At 38.3% G+C, this 23,001-nt stretch overlaps 1 protein-coding gene across 4 annotated transcripts in view; it reads right to left on the reverse strand.

Moving 5' to 3' along the window:
* Positions 1 to 3,301: 3,301 nt before the first annotated feature.
* The window catches only part of LOC131678456 (transmembrane protein 65), a 72,203-nt gene continuing 52,503 nt past the window's right edge, over positions 3,302 to 23,001 (reverse strand). For 3 of the 4 annotated variants that reach the window (XM_058958627.1, XM_058958629.1, XM_058958631.1), the window contains 3 exons: positions 6,123 to 6,190; positions 5,667 to 5,870; positions 3,302 to 5,590 (listed from right to left, as the gene is read on the reverse strand). In XM_058958627.1, coding sequence (XP_058814610.1) covers positions 5,444 to 5,590; positions 5,667 to 5,870; positions 6,123 to 6,190 — 419 coding nt within the window. In that variant the 3' untranslated portion in view covers positions 3,302 to 5,443. The remainder of the gene's footprint in view (positions 5,591 to 5,666; positions 5,871 to 6,122; positions 6,191 to 23,001) is intronic. The other variant, XM_058958628.1, reaches the window with a different exon arrangement.

Consider the following 23,001-nt stretch of genomic DNA (forward strand, 5'->3'; position numbering starts at 1 on the left):
AAACTGAATCGTTTAAAGATTATTTTAAAGAATAATTCGCGAGGGAAATCGAGGGAAAAAGTTAGTTAAAGCCAAGCTCAATATTTTTAGTTAAACTCTTCGAATACGTATACAAACATACTCATTTTTGCACTCCATGTTCACCAATACACGATATTTATCGTTCAATATGCAACTAATAGTAACGTTGTCTGATAAAAACACTAATATTGATAAGTACAGTTCGACAGAAAAAAAATTCAGACGAGCAATCGATTATCAATAATATTTAACTTATCGGTAAATAACCAACCATCCTATGCATTCTTTTATATACTAAGAAAATCAGTTCAATTTTGCCAAAATCAAATTTGAAACAATAAAACATACATACATAACCATATAATCGCGAGATAAAAACACGCTTTTGCCGAAATATATTTTTTGTATTATTGACCTATGGGGTCTAATACGCCCCCCTTAAGCAGAAATCGCTACATTTCAACGTTCGGCACTATTATCTCCACAGCAACTAGTCTAGTTTATTGCTATATTAATAAGAAAATAGCTCCCACGTATTTTTTGTTGAAAGCATACAAATAAAAATATTATCACACATTTTTCAAAATGACAAAATTTCCAGTTTCTAAGCCCACCAAGGTCAGAATGCCCCCAGTTTCTGTGTAATATGCCTCACAACAAAAGGATAGTATCACAACAATGGGATTATATGCCCTAACCGAATTATTGAAATTTACTACGAGTATTACTGTTATTTGAAGCTCATAAATGGCGCAATAGTTACATTGCAGTTGTGTTAATAATGGGGTATACGACCCGGAATATAGTGGGGCGTTTTGCCCTGTGATGAGCTTCTGTAAAAACATGAATTCTACACGCAAACATAATTTTAAACCATTTTAAAAACTTAGATATGAATATATATATTTTAATAAGTTGTTCGAAAAAGTTCTACTAAATCCGACTCTTTCAAACTGGTTGAAATGCTTGTAGAAAAATAGTGGGAACTTCCATCGAAAAAGCTCTTTCGAAACTTTTACGTATATTGTTGTTTTACGAAATATTAAAAATGTCAAACTAACTTAGTGCGTTTATTTCATGAAATTATACTGTTATCAGTCATTTTTACGTTTCAAATAATTCTAGGGTCCTGGGAATAGAAGTGGGGCGTATTATACCCCTTTACCTTAAAAGCCTTGGTATAAAGGTACGCAAAGAGTGTGCAGAGAGTGAAGCCAAAAAACGTCTACATATCGAGCAAAATTAGAATCCAGCTTTGCTGCAGAGGTATCAGAGATGGATTCCAATTGTGCTCGATAGGTAGACTTTTTTGACTTCACTCTTTGCGCAACTGTTCTCTATAAACTGTGTCTTACCCTACTTATCTTTATTCAGTACTGGTATTTGGGTCGGTATTTCCGGGATTTTCGGTACCGGTTCTACCGTACTACAACTCTAGTTCAAATCTCCTCTAGTTTAGAGCTGTACATAAATTTACTTTTTTAGGAACACCTCAATCGAATGGTGTTAGTCTTCATAAGTCAAATATGAACTTGATCAATTGCTTCTGATTTACAGACAAGCATTTCTAAGTGTGTATTTCAGTATAAAATACGAGTATCAAAAAAAAAATCCTCAGATACATAGTTCAAGGTACATTGATCAACATTGCTGAAAACTGTAAATTGAGCCGATTTTGTAGTAAACAGATATTCATTTTGTCTTCCGAGAAAACACCAAATTTTTGCCGGTCTAGTTAGTAACCTTGCTTAGTTCATATCCATACATAACTAAAAGTTCGTAATAATAGGAATAACACTGGACGAAGCTGGTATTGTATTCGGAGGGCAGCAAGACTTTTTGCTGGTGTTGTGGGATTTGCCATGAAAATGACGTTGAGTTTAATTTGAAATTATATTTTTCCGAGCACGTGTGGCCAATTAACTTGATTCGCTTTGTGGGGAATAAGTTGATTAGATTTCCTCTTTCATCAGGGGCTTCTATTTCATTTTTTTTCGAGTAACTGACTACGCAGCTTCCACCGGGTGCTAGATTCCCACATTATGATTTAGAGACGTCATCGAGTGGTCACGCCGCACTAGCAGATATATAGTTGGCACTAGAGATCTTTTGGGGTAGGTATGTGGGTGATTGAATTTTCTGGTGTGGATTTGCGCCAATATCTCAATCTTTTTATACTAAAAGCGGAGAAATTGAAAATATTAATTTTTTTTTATTTTAGGATCGTTAATAACATATCAAAAACTGATAATCCTATAATGATTGTATAATTTGCAATTGTTGCTATGGACAGGTAGCGAATGGCAAAATTTGCAAATCCAAATTTCCCATCAAGACACAGTCAGTCAAGTAAGAGTGTTTTTGTGATTATTTATCGGAAGTCAATAGTTCACATCGTAGTTTTTAGGATATAAAAGGCACTCTTGTTATTGATGCTTTCGAGACATAATCAGCTGTTTATTAAACTCGTCCGAATTTTCGTCCAACTAATATAAAGAGCGTAATTTTCGCCTTTCGGTATGAGGTAGTGTTTTTGTGTATTCATCCACAAGGACCAAACATGCCTGGCACCGCGGCAGCGAGGTATATGAAAAAACGAAAACGGGTAAGCCGATATTGTGACAAATTGTTACTGCAGAGAAGAGTCGAAAATGCGGACATAATGATAATGAAAAAAATATGTTTTATAAAAAAAATAAATAAATTTGAAAAAAAATAACCAGATATATAAAAAGCTCCTTTACCAACTGTTAAACCGTAATTCATCAATACGAACGAAAGATGGGGTTTTCAAGACCATAACGATCCCAAACACCGAAGTAGATTTGCAGAACTTGTAAGGATCACAATGACGTCGTCAGTTTACAATGATTAGCACTTGACGCAAACCCAATTGAAAAAGTTTGGGCATTCGTCAAGCTTTTGAAAAAAAAAATTAAATCGTTTTTCACGTCAAATTCGAGCAGTTATAAAAAAAAATTATCGAAAGACCTACTACTACTAGTTTTTCGATCTGTATATTTCATATTCTTGCACTCACCTTTGTAGTAGACTCTAAACTCTTTATAACTTTCCCTACTTAGTAATCTCTAACCAATTGAATGTTGTTAAAAAACAAGAGTCTACTGAAGTCCTCGATGTGATACGGGGAATCAAAAAGTGTCATTTCGGTCGACGTGGTTTAGGAATGGTGACCAAAAGGAAACTGTCTATAGTAGGTAAAGGCGTAAACCTCACAAAATTGTTGAACACAAATAGAAAAGAGAGAATAAATACACTATTTTATGTGATTGAATCTTTACAATTTACTGGTATGATTGTTCTTTTTTATTTGCTATGATTGTTATTACATATGAATTTCTCATGGTACTGTGCTGCGTCTTTATTGTTGTTTAAAGTTATATTACTTGGTGTCGGGATCAAAGACCGATATTCAAATTATTTTATCTTTTTACATATTCATCTATTTAATATTGCTGTTACTGGTGTGACTTCAACTTGCTGTTAATTAGCTGTAGAATTAGAATTCTGCAAAATGAACACACGATTTGAGGTGCTAATACTAAACAATGATGCTGCGTTTGATTTGTGTTGCAATAACGTTCAATCAGGACATTCCTGTGTATACTTGTTGCGTGGCCGTTGAACGGCGAATGCTTGTTTGTCATGGAAGAACCGTATATGTATAATCATTAAAATGCATAGCCAGACGCCCTGGAACTACCTATTATGTGCCTGAAAATATTTTTGCCGAAGGCAAAGTTCTACGTACATTTAGATGTCTTCGAGTTTTTTTCCTACTTCACGTACATGGCGATAAATTACTAATGTTTTACTTAAGAAAACAGTTCGTCGAGATAATTTCCTTCATCGATCTAACTAACACTCGAAGCGCTTAGGACTTAAAGAAAGCATAGAAAACTAGTAATGAATCTACAGTCTAGCTAGAAATCGGTTTTCTCTGATATTTTTCGTCATCTCTGAATAGATTTTACTTTCTTTTCTTTTCACTGCGTATATATTTCTTATTACCAACGATAGGAAAGCATCTAAAAGTTTTTCTCGTAAGGCAGGGTGTTATAAAAATGGAAGAAATATTTACTTTCAAAATTCATTTTGCGTTCTCCTTCCCACGGACAGTAGTGGATGGGATTCAATTTTCGTATTCGTTCACTTTCTACGGGTGTAGGTACAGATAAAATTCCATCTAAAACAACACCGAGCAGTGCAATTCTGGGGTTGTCTGAGGATGGACCACGATGACGGTGTGCTTTTGTTGTAATTGTAGTTAAAGCTTGGTGCAGAGAGATACAGCTTTTTTTAGCATAGACGTAGAGGTAATCGAGACTTGTCTTTAAGTTTGTGTGACAAATTTATTCACATGCGCTAACATGGATAGTGAGATTACGTGGACCTCTTGCACCTAGACATTCTACCTAAGATGGTTCATTTTGTATTCCATTCGTAGTACGGTTTTATTTCTCGTTATTTTTGTAGTAATATAACTACAGCTAGTAATTAGTGTGCATTTTTTTAAAGGGGTATCCCATAAAATGCTTATTTTCTCATCTAAATGGTTTGTTATCTTATGTTTTATGTGTTTATCGATTTATTCAAGGAGGATTACACACGCCAATTGTAAATTTTTCAGATTCTAGTTTCGGTGGACCCATGGTTACCAATGACCATATTGTGCCATAACATTCTATTTGTCTGTGATTAGTTTAATTAATTTAAAACAAAAGTGATTTGGATTAAAATCACATGTTTAATATAGTTGTTGGTGTTTGTCTAGCTTAATGGTCGGCAGTCTACAATTTTATTAGACATAAGGAAAATTTATAAGTTGTAGTGTAACGATTATAAATCATTAACATTTTGACTGAAGGCAAGTAAAATTGTGACATGTCGTCATAATGTGGACAGTGGGCACGCTAGGTAACTTTGCAATCTAATTCAATGGAACGCCTAATACTTAGATCAACAGTAGTCGCTAACATGAAACGAACCGAACATCGAATGGCAAACTTGAGCACCTTCAAATCTAATTAAGTATGTTGAAACTATGTGTGGTTTCGCTGAATATATACAATCACTTTCCGATGACGCAAAAACTAGAACTTTAACGTTGATAATAAATAACTATATTAATAAAATTTTCTTCGTTGCTTTACGCAGGAAACATTCTCGAGTGTAAACATAGTGTTTATACATTTCGGACATTGCAAACAGTAACTGGAATATACCTACATACATAAACGCAACAAGTGGTAGTTGTCAACATATCTTCATCTCGGTTACATGTAATGTAAATAGACTGAACGTTGAATGTTTGGCTGAACTAGAATACAGTTTTCTTAAAATTGACTAAATTCGAACAGTTCTCTTCCTGGTTTGGTCACCTACTTGTCTAATGGGGGCTTCACTTTCCTTCTCTCGGTTCAACAGTCTTGCTCGCATCTTCCGAGGTTTTGTCGTCGTTTTTCTTTGCATCCTTATCTTCGTCACTTTTGAAGAGCAGTGGGCACATCCCCAAAAGACAACCGATGGTAATACCGATGACACGTCCCTAATGTAATATAAGCAAAAAGCGTTTTGTAAACGAACAACTTAAACAATGTTCGCTGAGTGCACCATGTACTCACCATGTTCGCTGCCTGTCGGCTCGATTTTAGTTCGAGCTGTATCGGCGACAACTTCGGCGGTTTAACGCCACTCATTTCCGCTAGCTTTTCCACGTAGAAAGCTGATCCGATGCCAATCACGTCGCTAATTGTGTTTCCGAGAGCGGCCGCACCCATAGTTGAAATGCACATGAATAGACCAAGCGAATGTTCGATGTAATCTCCCTGTGGGTGAAAGAATGAAGCGATGGTTAACATTGGCTTATTTACTACTATATGGAACACAGCCCTCTCAAAAGCATCTCAATCAATAACCAGAAATTATTTAACCAACCGTGAATTGATATCTTATGGTGGACATTCTCCAAATAAACGAAAGCTATTCGAGTCTGCTGTGATGTCCTTTCCACAGAAAAATTCATTCAATTTCATTACACAGCATCAAGTTACGGACATATCAATCATTCAGAAACTTACCGCTATAATCATGGTAAAGTTATCCAAAAATCCAAATCCAATGAATGGCAGGGCATTTACCAGTCCCACTGAAAAGAAAGACGAAAGAGACAGTGTAAGAAAAACAAACTGTTGCAATTACCGGTGCGCTTCCATACTGTCTATGTCATATTAGCTGCACTTCAGTGAATATTCTTCACCATCTAAAGCGTATACATCTAACTCTGAGAACGTTTGACGTGGAAATTTTCTCTAACTCAAAATGGAAATAATATTCAACGAAGATTTAATACCCAACGTCTTATGTTGTCGCAATCAGTGGATTCTGATGGTACCACGTAGATAAATAGTACCGTAGAACCTCGGATAGCAATTTGCATGATGATTTGTTGAATTTATTCGGTGCCGGAATTGAAGCAGTTTCTCTATTCTCTAGCAATATAAAAGATATTCATGAGAAGTTGTATGTCTCTAAATACACAACCTCTTGATTGAAGACAAGTCATGGTATGTGTGGACAGACATTAAACTTTGTACAAACAAAGATACATTCCACCGTTAAGGGACAACGTGTACACGCCTGATGCAACTGTTAACACATCTTAGTTTAAAAAATCGTACGATGTTTGCTAAAAAACAACACAACGTTGACGTTATGCGTTCGTTGTTTTCTATTCACTCTGAGAGGTTATACAGGGTGCCCCACATTAAATTGCATCACAGAAAAAAATGCATAACCGTGAACCAGTGGATGTTTTCTGTCGAAAAATTAGGTAGAAATAGTTTAGAGTGCATTGTTTATAGTATTTTTTATCGCCATCAGTTTTTCGAAAATCAGACCAAATGGCGTCACCCGAAAAGCAACGTCGCGAATTGATTTTACGCAAGCACCTGGAAATATCTTAAACTCTCTCACCGGGATATCCGAAAACAACTCGGAATCGTGCAGTCAACGGTGAGTCGTGTGATTAAACGTTACTGCCAAACTCTGAGCATCGAGCGGAAAGAGAAATGCGGTCAGAACGGATGTTCCATTAGTGATCAGGACCACTAGCGTGTAGTGAAAGCGTTTAAGTGGAATCCCAATGCTTCGGTCAGGTATGTGGCCAAAAAGTTGAAACTGTCCAAGTTTTTCGTTCAGAGAGCCAACACGGAAAACCGATTCATCAAAATTTCAACTAAAAAAATAGTTGAGTTTTTGGTCTCGTCTATTTAATATTTGGGCGAATTAAATTTTTGTTGAAAACAATAATCCAACGCTGTTGGTTTGATGCTGTCAGTTTCAGTCTGGACACGAACGTTTCAGCCTAGCACAAAACTTTAAAAGCCTACCTGAGATAAAGCTTGAAACGCTTGCCTCAGCTTGTAACGCTTGTTTTAGTCCAGACACAATTGCATATGCCGTTACACTACCTTTTCAGCCAAGACACAAACGACATTCGTTGTTCGACTTGCGCTCGGATAAGACGTGTGCTAGTGCTTTTGCAGTTGCCTTCCCCGGCTCAGTTTTTATTGTGTCCAGTGCTCAGTGCAGTGTCAAAGCCAGTTGTGATTGCTAGGCCTTTGTTTCGAAAACAAAGTGTGTCGTGCTGGTATTGTCAGCCAGTCCCAGCAAAGGTCATCGGCATCGAAAAGATAAGTACCTGTTTCCCTTCTACTATTATTTTCTGTTTTGCCCTTGATACATTCCGTTACTGCTCTTTTTATCGTTCTTTGCGCGAAGTGCTGATCTCGCGCTAAAATGTCCCTCGACGGTCAGCCCACCGATGATAATATGGATGATGAAACATCCCCTGATAAGCCTCCTACCAAACCCCCTCGCCTAAAAGCATACCCAGAGAACTCGACTGGGCCATTTGTGGTTTACTTCCGGACCACCAATAAATCATTTGATATTTTGAAAATATCACGTGATCTGACAGAGCATTACTCGGCCGTGACCCAGATTACAAAGGTTCGCGCGAATAAGTTAAAAATTGTTGTTAGCGACCTCGCACAGGCAAACGGGATTGCTTCCTGTACCCGCTTTACGCAGCATTATAGGGTGTATGTACCGTGTGTAGATGTAGAGGTCGACGGGGTCATAACCGAGGCGAGTTTGACATGCGAGGACGTGCTGAAGTATGGGGCTGGCTGTTTTAAAAACCCCCTACTAAAGCCGGTGAAAATATTAGACTGCAAGAAATTGCACACGCTCGCTGGAGATAAAGAATCCTATATACCATCAGCCTCGCTTCGGGTGACTTTCGCCGGATCGTCTCTTCCAAATTATGTCCTTCTGGATAGGGTTCGCCTGCCTGTACGCCTGTTTGTACCGCGGGTAATGAACTGCAGCAACTGCAAACAGTTGGGCCACACAGCCACCTTTTGTGGCAATAAAAAACGATGTGGCAAGTGCGGTGGAGAGCATGAGGATGACTCTTGTGACAAAGACACTGAAAAGTGTGTTTACTGCGGGGGCCCTCCGCATGCTCTTAAATCATGCCCTGCGTACAAACAGCGCGGGGATAAAATTAAGCGCTCCCTCAAGGAACGCTCGAAGCGCTCTTATGCAGAAATGTTAAAGAATGCTTCGCCATCTGTCCTTTCCGAAAACTCCTTTGCTCTTTTGGCTCCTGTTGAGCAAGAATCTGATAATCCACAAGAGGGAACATCTTTTGTTAACCCGGGGGAGTCCAGGAAGCGGAGAAATCCTGCCTCCCCTAGACTGCCCCGTAAGGGTCCCAAGGTGTCCTCCTCTGAGAGTGCGCCAACCACATCTAATAAATCCAACGGAAGTGCTGCACTAATGCCGAAGCAATCTGCTCCTGGATTTGGAAATTTTAATTCAAACAAGGAGTACCCACCACTTCCAGGGACACCAGAAACCCCAAGTGTCCCTCTTTTTCAAACAGACACTCAGTCCAGTAATGGACTAATGAAATTTTCTGACATCGTGGACTTAATTTTCACAGCTTTCAATGTTACCGATCCTCTTAAAAGCCTTCTGATACGTTTTCTCCCTATAGTGCAAACATTTTTGAAGCAGTTGACTACTAAATGGCCCCTCCTTGCAGCGATCGTATCCTTCGATGGCTAAGTCATCGAACGAGGTCACTGATTCGATCACTGTTCTACAGTGGAACAGCAGAAGTATCCTCCCGAAAATTGATTCCTTTAAATTTTTACTAAATAGTTTAAAATGTGATGTTTTCGCATTATGTGAAACTTGGTTAACTTCCGATATAAATCTCAACTTCCACGACTTTAATATAATTCGTCTGGATCGAGAAAACCCCTATGGAGGAGTACTTTTGGGGATTAAAAAGTGCTATTCTTTCAACCGAATTAACCTCCCTTCGACACCAGGCATTGAAGTTGTCGCTTGTGAAATAAGGATCAAAAGCAAATACCTTAGCATTGCTTCCATCTACATTCCCCCTAGAGCGTCGGTAGGGAACCGAACGCTTTGTAATATCACGGAATTCCTACCGGCACCGCGGCTAGTTCTAGGAGACTTTAACTCGCACGGTACGGTATGGGGTGGTCTTCACGATGATAACAGATCAACATTAATCCAAGATCTTTGCGACAATTTCAACATGACCATCTTAAACACGGGAGAAATGACACGGATTCCTACACCACCAACACGCGCAAGCGCGTTGGATTTATCTCTATGCTCGACTTCGCTACAGTTAGATTGCACGTGGAAGGTGATCCCTGATCCCCACGGTAGCGACCATTTGCCTATCGTAATTTCAATTGCCAACGGTTCAAGACCATCAGAAACAATCAATGTCTCATATGACCTCACACGGAACATTGATTGGAAGAGTTACGCGACCGCGATATCCGCTAAAATCGAATCAATTCAAGAACTTCCTCCGGAGGAAGAGTACAGGTTTTTGGCTGGCTTGATTCTCGACAGTGCGAATCAAGCTCAGACTAAACCAGTACCGGGCGAGAACACCCACGGACGATCTCCCACCCTGTGGTGGGACAAAGAGTGCTCAGAACTGTACGCGGAAAAGTCCACTGCGTATAAAACCTTTCGGGACGACGGGTTACCCGATAGCTATCGACAGTACGCGTCGCTAGAAAAGCGAATGAAGTGTTTGATGAAAGCCAAGAAACGCAGTTATTGGCGCCGGTTCGTCGACGGGTTAACGAGAGAAACAGCGATGAGCACTCTTTGGGGTACGGCTCGACGTATGCGTAACCGAAATAGTATTAACGAGAACGTGGAATATTCAAACCGCTGGATATTCGCCTTCGCCAAGAAGATCTGTCCAGACTCTGTCCCGGTACAGAAAACATACCACGCCGCGTCTCCTCACGATACCGCGAACGAAACACCGTTTTCGATGGTGGAGTTCTCACTTGCCCTCTTATCGTGCAACAATAACGCCCCGGGGTTAGACAGAATCAAATTCAACTTGTTGAAGAATCTGCCTGATTCTGCTAAAAGGCGTTTGCTGAATTTATTTAACAAGTTCCTTGAGGGTAACATTGTTCCTCACGACTGGAGGCAAGTGAAGGTCATCGCCATCGCAAAACCGGGAAAACCAGCCTCCGACCACAACTCGTACCGACCGATTGCAATGCTTTCCTGTATCCGGAAGTTGTTCGAGAAAATGATCTTGTTTCGCCTCGACAATTGGGTCGAAGCAAATGGCTTACTGTCAGATACACAATTTGGCTTCCGCAAAGGCAAAGGGACGAACGATTGCCTTGCGTTGCTTTCTACAGAAATCCAAATGGCCTATGCTAACAAAGAGCAGATGGCATCAGTCTTCTTGGATATTAAGGGGGCTTTTGACTCAGTTTCTATCAATGTTCTTTCAGAGAAGCTGCATCAGCATGGTCTTTCGCCGATTTTAAATAACTTTTTGCTAAACCTGTTGTCTGAGAAGCATATGCATTTTTCGCATGGCGACTTAACAACATCGCGATTTAGCTACATGGGTCTTCCCCAGGGCTCATGTCTAAGTCCCCTACTCTACAATTTTTACGTGAATGACATTGACGATTGTCTTGCCAATTCATGCACGCTAAGGCAACTTGCAGACGACGGGGTGGTCACTGTTACAGGGCCCAAAGCTGCCGATTTGCAAGAACCATTACAAGATACTTTGGACAATTTGTCTGCTTGGGCTCTTCAGCTGGGTATCGAGTTCTCCACGGAGAAAACTGAGCTGGTCGTCTTTTCTAGGAAGCGTGAGCCGGCGCAACTCCAGCTTCTACTCATGGGTGTAACGATCAATCAGGTCTTCACATTTAAATATCTCGGGGTCTGGTTCGACTCGAAAGGTACCTGGGGATGTCACATTAGGTATCTGAAACAAAAATGCCAACAAAGGATCAATTTTCTCCGGACAATAACTGGAACATGGTGGGGTGCCCACCCAGGAGACCTAATTAGGTTGTATCAAACAACGATACTGTCGGTAATGGAATACGGATGCTTCTGCTTTCGCTCCGCGGCGAACATACATTTCATCAAACTCGAAAGAATTCAGTATCGTTGTTTGCGTATCGCCTTAGGGTGCATGCAGTCGACCCATACGATGAGTCTCGAAGTGCTGTCGGGCGTTCTCCCGTTGAAAAATCGATTTTGGGAACTCTCATATCGATTGCTCATTCGATGCGATATCTTGAACCCGTTGGTGATTGAAAACTTCGAAAGACTCGTCGAGCTTAATTCTCAAACCCCTTTTATGTCCTTGTACTTCGACTACATGGCACAGAGCATCAATCCTTCTTCGTATAATCCCAACCATGCCCGTTTTCTAGATACTTCTGATTCTACTGTATTCTTCGACACATCCATGAAGGAAGAGATTCGTGGAATACCGGACCATATACTCCCTCAAGTGATCCCCAATATATTTTATAATAAATTCCGTGAAGTCGACTGTGACAAAATGTTCTACACTGACGGATCGAATCTCGATGGGTCCACTGGCTTCGGTATCTTCAATAATACTATCACCGCTTCATTCAAGCTCAATGATCCCGCTTCAGTTTACGTCGCAGAATTAGCTGCTATTCAGTACACCCTTGGGATCATCGACACTCTGCCCACAGATCACTACTTCATCATCTCGGACAGCCTCAGCTCTATCGAGGCTCTTCGTGCGATGAAGCCCAAAAAACAATTCCCGTATTTTCTGGGGAAGATACGGGAGTCCTTGTATACGTTATCTGAAAAATCTTACCAGATTACCTTTGTTTGGGTCCCCTCTCATTGCTCTATCCCGGGCAATGAAAAGGCCGACTCATTAGCAAAGGTGGGCGCATTAAATGGTGACATATACGAAAGACCAATCTGCTTCAACGAATTTTTTAGTATTTGTCGTCAGAGGACACTCAACAGTTGGCAAACCTCATGGAGCAATGGTGAACTTGGACGATGGCTACATTCCATTATCCCGAAGGTATCAACGAAGCCTTGGTTCAGGGGGATGGATGTGGGTCGGGATTTTATTCGTGTAATGTCCCGGCTCATGTCTAACCACTACACGTTGCATGCACATTTGCGGCGTATTGGGCTTGCGGAGAGTAGTCTGTGCGCTTGTGACGAGGGTTATCACGACATCGACCACGTTGTCTGGGTTTGTGCCGAGTATTGTGACGCCAGGTCTCTGTTAAAGGATTCCCTTCGGGCCCGAGGTAGACCACCCAATGTCCCAGTCCGGGATATGCTAGCAAATCGCGATCTCCCCTATATGTCCCTTATTTACAATTTCATTAAAACGATAAATATCCCAATTTAGCCCCTCTCTTTTATTTCTTGTTTTTAGAAATTTCCTCTTGCTTGTGGAACCGATCAGCTGCAGAGTGCCACTATGTAACCGCCGTCGCCTTTACCACTACGCCTGCATAGAAGGAAACTGAAGCGAGAGCGACACGAGGTCCGATGACTTTTTAAGGATTCCCCGCGGGTCCGAATAATACCATCCGCCAACCCGGTACTCGACGACTTACTAGACTGAGGCGCAAATTTGTTTCGCTGATCTCCCGTTTGCGCGATAGTTGCAAGTTTTGCTCTTCTTTCCCTGTCACCATATACGTCTTCTCTCCCCTGTCCTCGACACACCTGCTGCTACACTGATGTGGAAATAGGCCCCCCTCTGAAATATCTTGACCAAGCATAAGTCTTCGTTAAAAAATCAAATTTGATTTCTGTATTCCTAGTTTTAAGATAGCTGTAATTTTTACTCTTTATTGAAACTCTTGTCCTCCATCTTGTAAATAGAATTGTATCCCTAGTTTTAAGATATCTGTGAAATTTCTCATAAATATTTGTTCCACCTTTTGTTAGTTTTAAGATAACTGTAAAATATTTCGTAAAATACTATTACTCCCCCTCTTGTATATCAAACTGAATCCCTTGTTTTAAAATTTTTCATAAAAAAATCTTTTGGCCCTCTCTTGTATATTGAATCTTATTTCTAGTCTTAAGATAGCTGTAAACTTTTTTTTTTTTTTTCTTGTATAAAAAAAATATTTCAACATTGTAACCTCCTAGTTTTAAGATATCCAAAATGTAAAAACAAAAGAATTTGGCACCGCCAAGCTAACGCATTTGTGCCTATCAAATAAACGAATTGAATAAAAAAAAAAAAAAGACACAAACGACTGGAATTCAACTAATCTCATTGTTGAATTAAGCTGCTTCATCGTAAAATACAACATAGGATATTTCAAACGTTTTGTTTCACCGACCGACGGATGAAGGTATGGAATTAAGTTGTTGAAATACTCCGTATTCCAGTAATTCACACGTAAATATAATATAGAGTTGTGTTTCTCATAATGTTATCTTTTTATAAACTGCACTCTTAAATGAGACGAAATAGCCAAAGGTATTTAAGGATTGTTGGTAATTGATTGATGATTTCAATTTTAGATGAAAGGTATATTTTTTTCTATTTAGTCAGCCAGCACTACAAAAAAAATCATAATTATTCCACATATAGTTTGAAATCTCAAAAGATGAAAAATAATTATCATATTGCATATTAAATTTGTAAATAATTGAAATTTTACTATATAATTGACTAAATCCGAAATAGAATGAACGAATACAATTTTCAACAATACTTTCAACTTTCAGTATACATTAGAGTGACAGGAAAAAAATGACCCCTATCGGCCCACCCCTGATTCGATTCCTAGTCCCACCAGGAGTTCTTGCACCAAATTTGAAGCATATCGGACAAGTCTAGCTACCGGACCAACGTACCTGAAGTTTGTATGAGATTTTTCGACAATTTACATGGAGAAAACCCACTAATTCGCATTTTTGCCGCTAGGTGGCACTGTATACATCGTATTATCACTGTAAGTGAAAATAAGAAAGATAATTTAAGCTGCTAGTGAATCCGGATTTGTTAAAAGAAGTTATTAAATTTTTAGCGAAGTGATGTCTGAGTCAGTTTTACATGGGGCCTAGCAGTGCATGGTTATGTATCAGTACTCGATTCGCACGAACTAAACATTTTTGTGAAATAACCGTTAGATTTAGCTCAATAGTATGTTCAGAAGAATTGTAGTAAATAATAGGAGTCATGTTTCGGTTAAAAAAAAATTGGTTCCGCATTGTACCGCATAGAGGGCGCCAACACTAACTTTTCAACGGAGAGAGATAGAAATTAGGTGTCTTCCACAAAGTTGTAGAGCAGGCATTTTGCAATAATTCTTCCAAACATCTCGATATTCTATCTCTTTTCTTTGAAAAGTTAGTGTTGGTGCCCTCTATGCGGTTACATGTGGAACTAAAATTTTCCAACCAAAATATAACTCGTATTATGTGGTATAATTCTCTTGAACATACTATTGAGCTAAATCTAACGGTTATTTCACAAAGATGTATAGTTCGTGGGAATCGAGTACTGATACTCAACCATGCATTGCTAGGCCCCATGGAAAACTGACTCAGTAGTAGTCTTCGTACAAAGTTGTAGACAATTAAATTATCTTTCTTATTTTCACTTACAGTGATAATACGATGCATACAGTGCCATCTAGCGGCAAAAATGCGAGTTAGTGGGTTTTCTCCATGTAAATTGTCTAAAAATCTCATACAAACTTCAGGCACGTTGGTCCGGTAGCTAGACTTGTCCGATTTGCTTCAAATTTGGTGCAAGAACTCCTGGTGGGACTAGGAATCGAATCAAGGGTGGGCCGATTGAGTTTTCAAAATTTCATTATTTTTCTGGGCAGTCTAGTACACATGTATCGAAAAAAATGTCAATCAAAATCATCCCTTTATTGAAATGTTTCAAAGAAAAACTAGGTAAAACCAAAATGAGGTCAGTTTCATTTCTGTTTTTTTTGTGTACGGGTTCAGGTAGTTGCGTCCAGGCTAAAACAAGCTTTCCAAGCTGAGACAACTACCTACGTGCATAACCGTTATGCCCAGCGTGTATGAACATAGTTGCTGTCGCTACCTTGATGTATTTCAGTAAGGTGTGCATCTTGGCTACTTTGCTGTCATTTCGTATGATGTGCTTCTTGAATCAAAATCAATAATAATTTTCAATAACTATTATTTGAGAATCTCGCAAAATTTAGAGAAAATTCAGTTATGTTTTTCATTTTTCTGTTGAAATCAACTAATTAGGAAAACAAGAATTTGTTTTATTTTCTTCATCGAATGGTTTTCAGTGAAGGACCGGGTGGAACTGCATACGTACAAAGTGCAGAAGGCTCCAATTCGCGACAAACGGCAAAATACGGTGGGAAAATCACGAGCCTTAATTCTGTACACCCAGATGCTGATGATGTGAAACACCCTTCAATGTTACGACAATAGAGCAAAATATTGATTTTCCTAGCTATACTTCCAAACTTTAAAGCATCACTTTGAGGTATTTATTGAACGGTATGTACAGAAAAATACTGTATATATAGATTTTCAAATATTAATGAAAGTTTTTTCAAGACCAGCGCAAACGTTGTATTAGTGGATAACGTCAAAATAAACTCAAACGGTAGCACATGAAGTGTTGACCCCTAAAGCGAATGTAATGTTTGTTGAAGTTGAAACAAATTTTTTATGTTATCTCTAAAGACACACTGCTTATTATAGTGGCCCTGTACATAAGGAATTGAGTAATTGTGCATGCTGAATTTATTGTTGACAAAAAATATAATATCGCGACCCATCACGCTGACGGCGGTTCCATATCGTTCTTCATTCTTTCAAGCTCAGACCTCCACCAGGAGGTTCTCCTAGTCGATTTAACAGTGTGAATCGGACAAGCTTCTTCGTATGAAACTGCTATGAACGAGTTTGTCTAATTCACGTCATCCGAGTCAACTAGTTGACACGCATCAATGGCCTTATTTTCAGGAATGGATGCACGAGACATTTCACGTGGATTAGTAGTGTCTGTCTTGTAAGCAATGAAGGCAGTTTTAAGTTACTTTCCAATAGAAGTTTATGAATGAAATAACGAAATTTGTCTAAATACTCAATTATGTAGATAAGCGTTTCAAGGCCATACTTACACGGCTGGCTGTTTAGAGTTCAAATTGCCTTTGTTTAGAAAACATAGGTTACTCACGGTAGCCTGCTGCCCAGAGTTAAAAAACTCAAAAACTAAACAAGATCTTTTCTTTATCGAGTGACCGTGTACTCAGACACTAACTAAACAACTACATAATAAACTATGCTTTACCGGTCGCATCGCTTGCTTGGAGCGAATCCTTACCCTTGAACCTTCTAAATCTCCAACTCCGCGACACATTTGGAAGAGTCTGATGAATCGTCGTTCTTTCGTTACGTAGGTGAAGCATCAACACTTTTCTTCTACCCTATTCTTTATCCTTCCCCGTGAACGATATGGACCGATGGAGGTGGCTGGCAATGGTGGCTATCATACTAAAACCTTTATAATATTAGTCGGATTTCTACTTACCATTTCCTAAGCAACTCTTATTAGATAATCAGCAGTGAAACATGATGAAGTCAGTGTGTAAATCGCCAAAATCATCGTCAAAACACAACGTAATGCATTATAGAAGATTCCTTTATGGAAGTACGGTTCTTGAACTAATGCTATGGATGCTTTATCTCGCAATCAGCCAGTTGATTTAAGCGTTCGCGCCTGATTGGATTTAGTGTTTAGTGCTAAATTTGGTGCTAATTTGGATTTATCGTCTAACAAGTTCCAAGTTGGTGCTAGTTACCGAATTCGAAATACAAAATCAAACTTAATCTATTTCCTTCTTAGAACAGAGAGAAGTTAACCTAAACAATCTGGCCCTTGCAATGTTCAACAAGGTACACTCAAATATTGATAAAAAATGAGTGCTTTAAGAATCATTTCAAAAAAAAAAAACAACAAAACTGGGTCCTTTTTAATTATAATTGATAGTGTTCGTTATGATAAGCATGATTTTGTACCAAATACCAAAAATAGAACACAAACATTCTTTTTTCTGTTTTTTCTAGGATTGATACCTCTGTGTCAAAACTATCGAAGTACGCCAACATGATATGACAACGTATACTTCCGATCGGCACCAACCATCATTTCCAAATACGGAGAGGTGGAATCCGTTACAAACGATTCTTAGAGAAACTTCTTCCCATATATTTCCGATGAGGCTCGTTTGGTGAAAATGCGTTTGACACATCCTATTCCTTCCTATCTGACCACCCCAGACATTGTCCATAATCAGACAATACTGTGCAGCTATCCAGATCAGGTAAATTCATGTTGGATGTTTAATAACCTGGAAATCGCAGCAAATGTTTTCCCGCGACGAAAAAAGATTTCGAAGTACAGCAGTAGGTAACGCGTAGAAGATAAGAATAGTCAAAATATTTTTTTTAAATAGTTGTAAATTTATGACCACCGCTCGGTCAAGTGAACGCCGTGTCAAATAAACGAGATATATAAAAATAGAAGTATACTGTATCATCTGGAGAAAATGATGGTTTCGATAGATGACGAAAGCGACCCCAGAATCAAACAATCAAATAATATCACAATACGAATATTATAACACAATCCAATGCCGTTAACAAATTGTGTTATGATGAATGTATCACTGATAATTAAAGTAACAAAAAATAAAATTTTTCAATGGGTGATATTGATAAAGGATACATTTCCAAGTGAGCATGAATTGGATTCTTCACAAACGAATCCCAGTTTTTGGAAAAAAATGAGTTACCGATAATTAAAATAAGAAAATACCGACAAACTTTTTATTCCATTTTTCAAACGTCAAGCATCAAAACCAATAAAAATCAGCTCAATTTGATCCTAAATAATAGGGTAAACCGAGGTGAGTTGAAACAGTGGAAAGTTCAAACAATGCCTATTGCTAGCAAAACCATACCGTTAGGGATTTTGCAACAATTGCTTTTGTTATACTATGTTCACACTACAGAGTTAAAAGATGTTAATAATAATTAGCAGCAAGAAAAATGTCATCAACATAGTGTTAAAACACATTTTAACTCGTAGTGTGGATGTAGTTTTAAACATACGAAAGATGTAAAACAAAAGTATTTTGGCCGGATCTCCAACGACATGGTTTCGCTAGCAATGAGCACTGTTTGAACTCAACTCTATATCAACTTTCCTCTGTTTCCCCTACTTCCTATTTTTCACTCCATCCTGACGATTCGTTAAAAGAGCATCCAGTGCTTCGGGATTTTGTTTAAATTCTTGAATAAGTAATAAGATTGGGTTACGAGCGTCCTTCGAGAGTTATTCTTTGTCTTGAAAAAGCTACTCGTTTGGTTTTTAAAGCGAAGACAGCTAATTGCATCTTTCAGAAAGCTTGCTTTGATTTAGATCCAAAATGGCATTAAAATGTCTGGCTCGTGATTCTTGATGACGAGACAGGAAACATATTTAGCCGCTTGAAAAGGGGTACATTTTTCAAATCACTGGAGAAAGCCGCGGCAAAGTCACAGTGAAGAAGATTAGATAGGTTAGATAAGTGAAAAGTAATAGAAACGCAGGCTTTAGCTAACAGTTTTGTTACGTACAATTACGAATAAGAACCGGACAAGCGAAGATTAATGCGCTAATGAATAAACCCACGGTAATTTAAAAATCGCGGTAGTTCTAGAATCTGCGTTAAAAAACCTTGCTCTCGCTGTTGAAGAATAATTGCTTCCGCAAAGTTTTAGTATTGCTTAAACCACGGAACATTACTTAAGGATTATAAACAAAGGACAACAACTTTTATTTTAATTTTAGAAGCAAACCAGTTTTGTCACAATAGCCATTTTTTGTCACCTATTCCCTGGTTACAATTGAAGTTTTATGGCACTCTTGAACCCCTTTTTAAAATTTAAAATGCACTTGTAGTGTGCTATAAAACCAAAATTGCTACTTGGGATTGTTTCGAAGATATACAAACTTCTAATCATTATGATATATTTCTCCATAAGGGGAAAAGATTGGGTAAACACCAAAATTTCTCCCCAGGGGGAAATTTTTTTGTGAAACCAATCTTTGTACGTGAAGGGCACAAATCCTAACTTGATACAGTCATAAGTTCATCTCGACTGCGCCTAATCAGAAACAGACACTAATTTAGCGACGGCTTGACGCTAAATCCCAAAACGGTTCGAATCGAACGACTGGTCAAACGTGATGATCAGCATAAGGCTTCTCGGAGATGTCTGGACTGAGTTAAGAAAACTTAGCACTTGGCTAAAATTTGATTCAGATCGGATCCAATTTCGGAAATATGACCACCACCTTTTAATATATTCAAAATTTCATTGAATTGCGTATCAAATTGTTTGGATTCGCAGGCTAGATCGTAGGCCATATTGTAAATTTCCCTTGCTGTGGAAACCAGAGATAAGTGGTGAAAATTCAACAAAAGTGTCACATAAGTTTGCAAAAAAATCCTTTGCAATCAATGGAACAACATGCTTCGATACCTATTGAAATATTCAGTGTCCATACCCAGCTAAAGCCTCGTCATTTACACTGTTAAATCATGAAGGTCAAACTAAATCTGAGGCTGTAATCACCGGTTCCAACGGCTCTCTATTCCCTATTCATTTGCAACATTAAAGCGCATTAGATGCACTGAGCTGAATATTAAAATTCGTGTGTTAGTTTTCTATTCAACAAGATTGCAGATGCACTTACTAAGAAACGACAATCCTACAAAGTACAAACACAGTTTTTGTAAAGTAAACAAAGCCTTGCCCAAGTAACAATTGAAGTTTTATAGCGCGCTACAAGTACAATCTTAGTTTTATGACTAGCTATAAAACTATCTTGAAACCTCAATTGTTACTAGGGTGGTGGGTGGTACAACAATCTCCTAGCCAATTTTTCAAATTTTGAGTTGACGTTGTACTACAATCCAATAATGCCACCATTGTAATAACAATATATTGGGTGAAGCGAACCATGAAATCTTATTGTTAACAAATGAGAAAAGCACAATTTCATCACCAGGTGGAATAAAACAGGTTTTATAAGAAGCAGTTTTACACTTTAAAAACTAAACACATTAACGTCATGTGGAAAACTCTTGAATAAATTCAATCCTCAAACGGTAAAATGCACACGGTTTCCATTTCACTGTCCAATCGTTTGAGGGAAATATGGTTTCCAAATGGCATTCATACGAACAAGAGAAATACCACTGACTAAAATTTGCAAATGAATTACATGGATTTAATTGGTAGGAGGATCGGTAAATCAATTCTTTTACATAAAAAAACATAAAAATACATTTTTTCACGCGAAAGTCACCTGGAAAGTTCATACTATATACTATACTATACAATAGCATGGCAACCAACATTCAATGAAAAAAATGTATTCATGTGGAATTTATTTGAATAAAATGTGAAGTACCAAATGAAATGCGTTTTAAAGGATTTCCATGTGAAATTGAAAGGAAAACCATTTTAAACATGAAAACGCACATGAAAGTGATGTTTAATTTCATAAGGTTTTATCGTGTGGATTATTATCAGTATATTTTTTTTTATTCATTTCGTTTATTTGATAGGCACAAATGCGTTAGCTTGGCGGTGCCAAATGCTTGTGTTTTTACATTTTGGATATCTTAAAACTAGGAGGTTACAATGTTGAAATATTTTGTTTACAAAGGAAAAAAAAAAGTTTACAGCTATCTTAAGACTAGAAATAAGATTCAATATACAAGAGAGGGCCAAAAGATTTTTTTATGAAAAAATTTAAAACAAGGGATTATTATCAGTATATGATTGAGAGACAATTTTATCACCGCTCATAATGTTCTTATAGCACATAAATTCAAGTAAAAGACATTAAATGAAAATATTTACCACGCAAACGTACTTTACCTCCGAGCAGAACATTTTGCTTGGAACATCAATGAATTTTTCCAATATAAACGAATCTGAATAACCCTTTTTACCGGGGGCGATTATGACGACTATATCGTCGGTGTGGGACATAAAGCTTTACGTCACATATAATGCAATTGAGCTTCAAACATGCATGCATACCGTCATCATCATCTCGTACAGTTGTTTGGAGTCACTTGGGACTCACAACTCGGCAGAACACCGTATGTATTACCTGTAGTCACATGATAGTCTAAAGTGGATATAGAATATCATAGAACATGGTACAAACATACCATTGTGGGCAGCCTACGTTCACGGTGCAGAATAAAAACGAAGCCGTTTATTGCGGGTCAGTGCCATCGGGCGAAATGCAAAAACCAAACCAAAATTGGAACACCTATTGAATATGTAAAAGAGTGTTGTACGTAGACCGTACCACAATAGGATGTAGTTTGGGTTTGATTTCGAAGGTGGAAGCAATGCATCACTCAGACTTCGTCCCTGGTGGATTACCGGTTAGACAGTGGCGTGGCGAAGCGTCGGCTTCACCAGATTTTTCTACCTCTGGATATCCTCCAGTCAAGCCGAGTGCATGTCGAGAAGTCATAAAGGCTCGCTGGCTCCGGTATGGGCTTTTTGTGATAGGAGGAAATGCAGTACCTACTCATTTAAGTTGAACGAGCTTTCACAGTTCTCATCCTTCGTGTACATGCTGAGGAAGGGGTCTCCGATACATAAAAAAGTAAACAATTTCCTTTTCATCGGAACTGGGCACGAGCATTCGATAGGAGCAATGTTAAAATGAAGAATACTTTATTACTTTTTTATACAATTACTTGTTACGCATTTTTTAATGTAATGCGAAAAGGACGTATGTATTATGCATAAAAAATGTTTTTCTTTGAAACTCCAATTCTACGAAGCTACATTGGGAGGCTTTTGAGAATTGCAAAAAAATAATGACGCTCTTCATAATTTAAAAATATATATAGGGTTTCATTTTAGCACCTCTATTCATCCCACCCATTTGAACACATTAGTTAGAGCAGTGTCTGCTGTCTCTATTCAGCGCATTAGCTCAAATGGTAGGATGAATAAGGGTGCGTTGTACTCGACTTTTCGCTTCGCTCAAACGCAAATATTTTGCATTTTGCAAGCGAGATTTTTTTTATTGATTTGTATCTTAGGAACGAAGCAAAGATGTTGACACCTATTTAAGCACAATCCCCACTGTAAGCCGAGTTATCAGCGAAATAGTGTGACAACGTGACTAATGAGATGAATAAGGGCTCGTCTACCCTATATTACAGTTTCTATGTCAGATCGTCTACACACTTAAATTTCATTACCTACCAGTAGGTAGTTTTAATCTGCTATCCTTGTTTCGTACAATGGAACAATAATTGTATTCTTCATTTAATGACTTTTGTTGAAATACACACTATTTTTTGTATTTTGTTTGAGCAAAATATTTTACTGAAACCTTTCCAGCAAAAAGGATTTGCTAAGAGCTCAGCTTTGCCATTTTTGTGTCGCTGATTTTTAGTAAAGTCTATTATTTTTCCGAAAATCAGCAAA

Source organism: Topomyia yanbarensis, chromosome 2 (genome assembly GCF_030247195.1).
Source record: "Topomyia yanbarensis strain Yona2022 chromosome 2, ASM3024719v1, whole genome shotgun sequence".
NCBI lineage: Eukaryota > Metazoa > Arthropoda > Insecta > Diptera > Culicidae > Topomyia > Topomyia yanbarensis.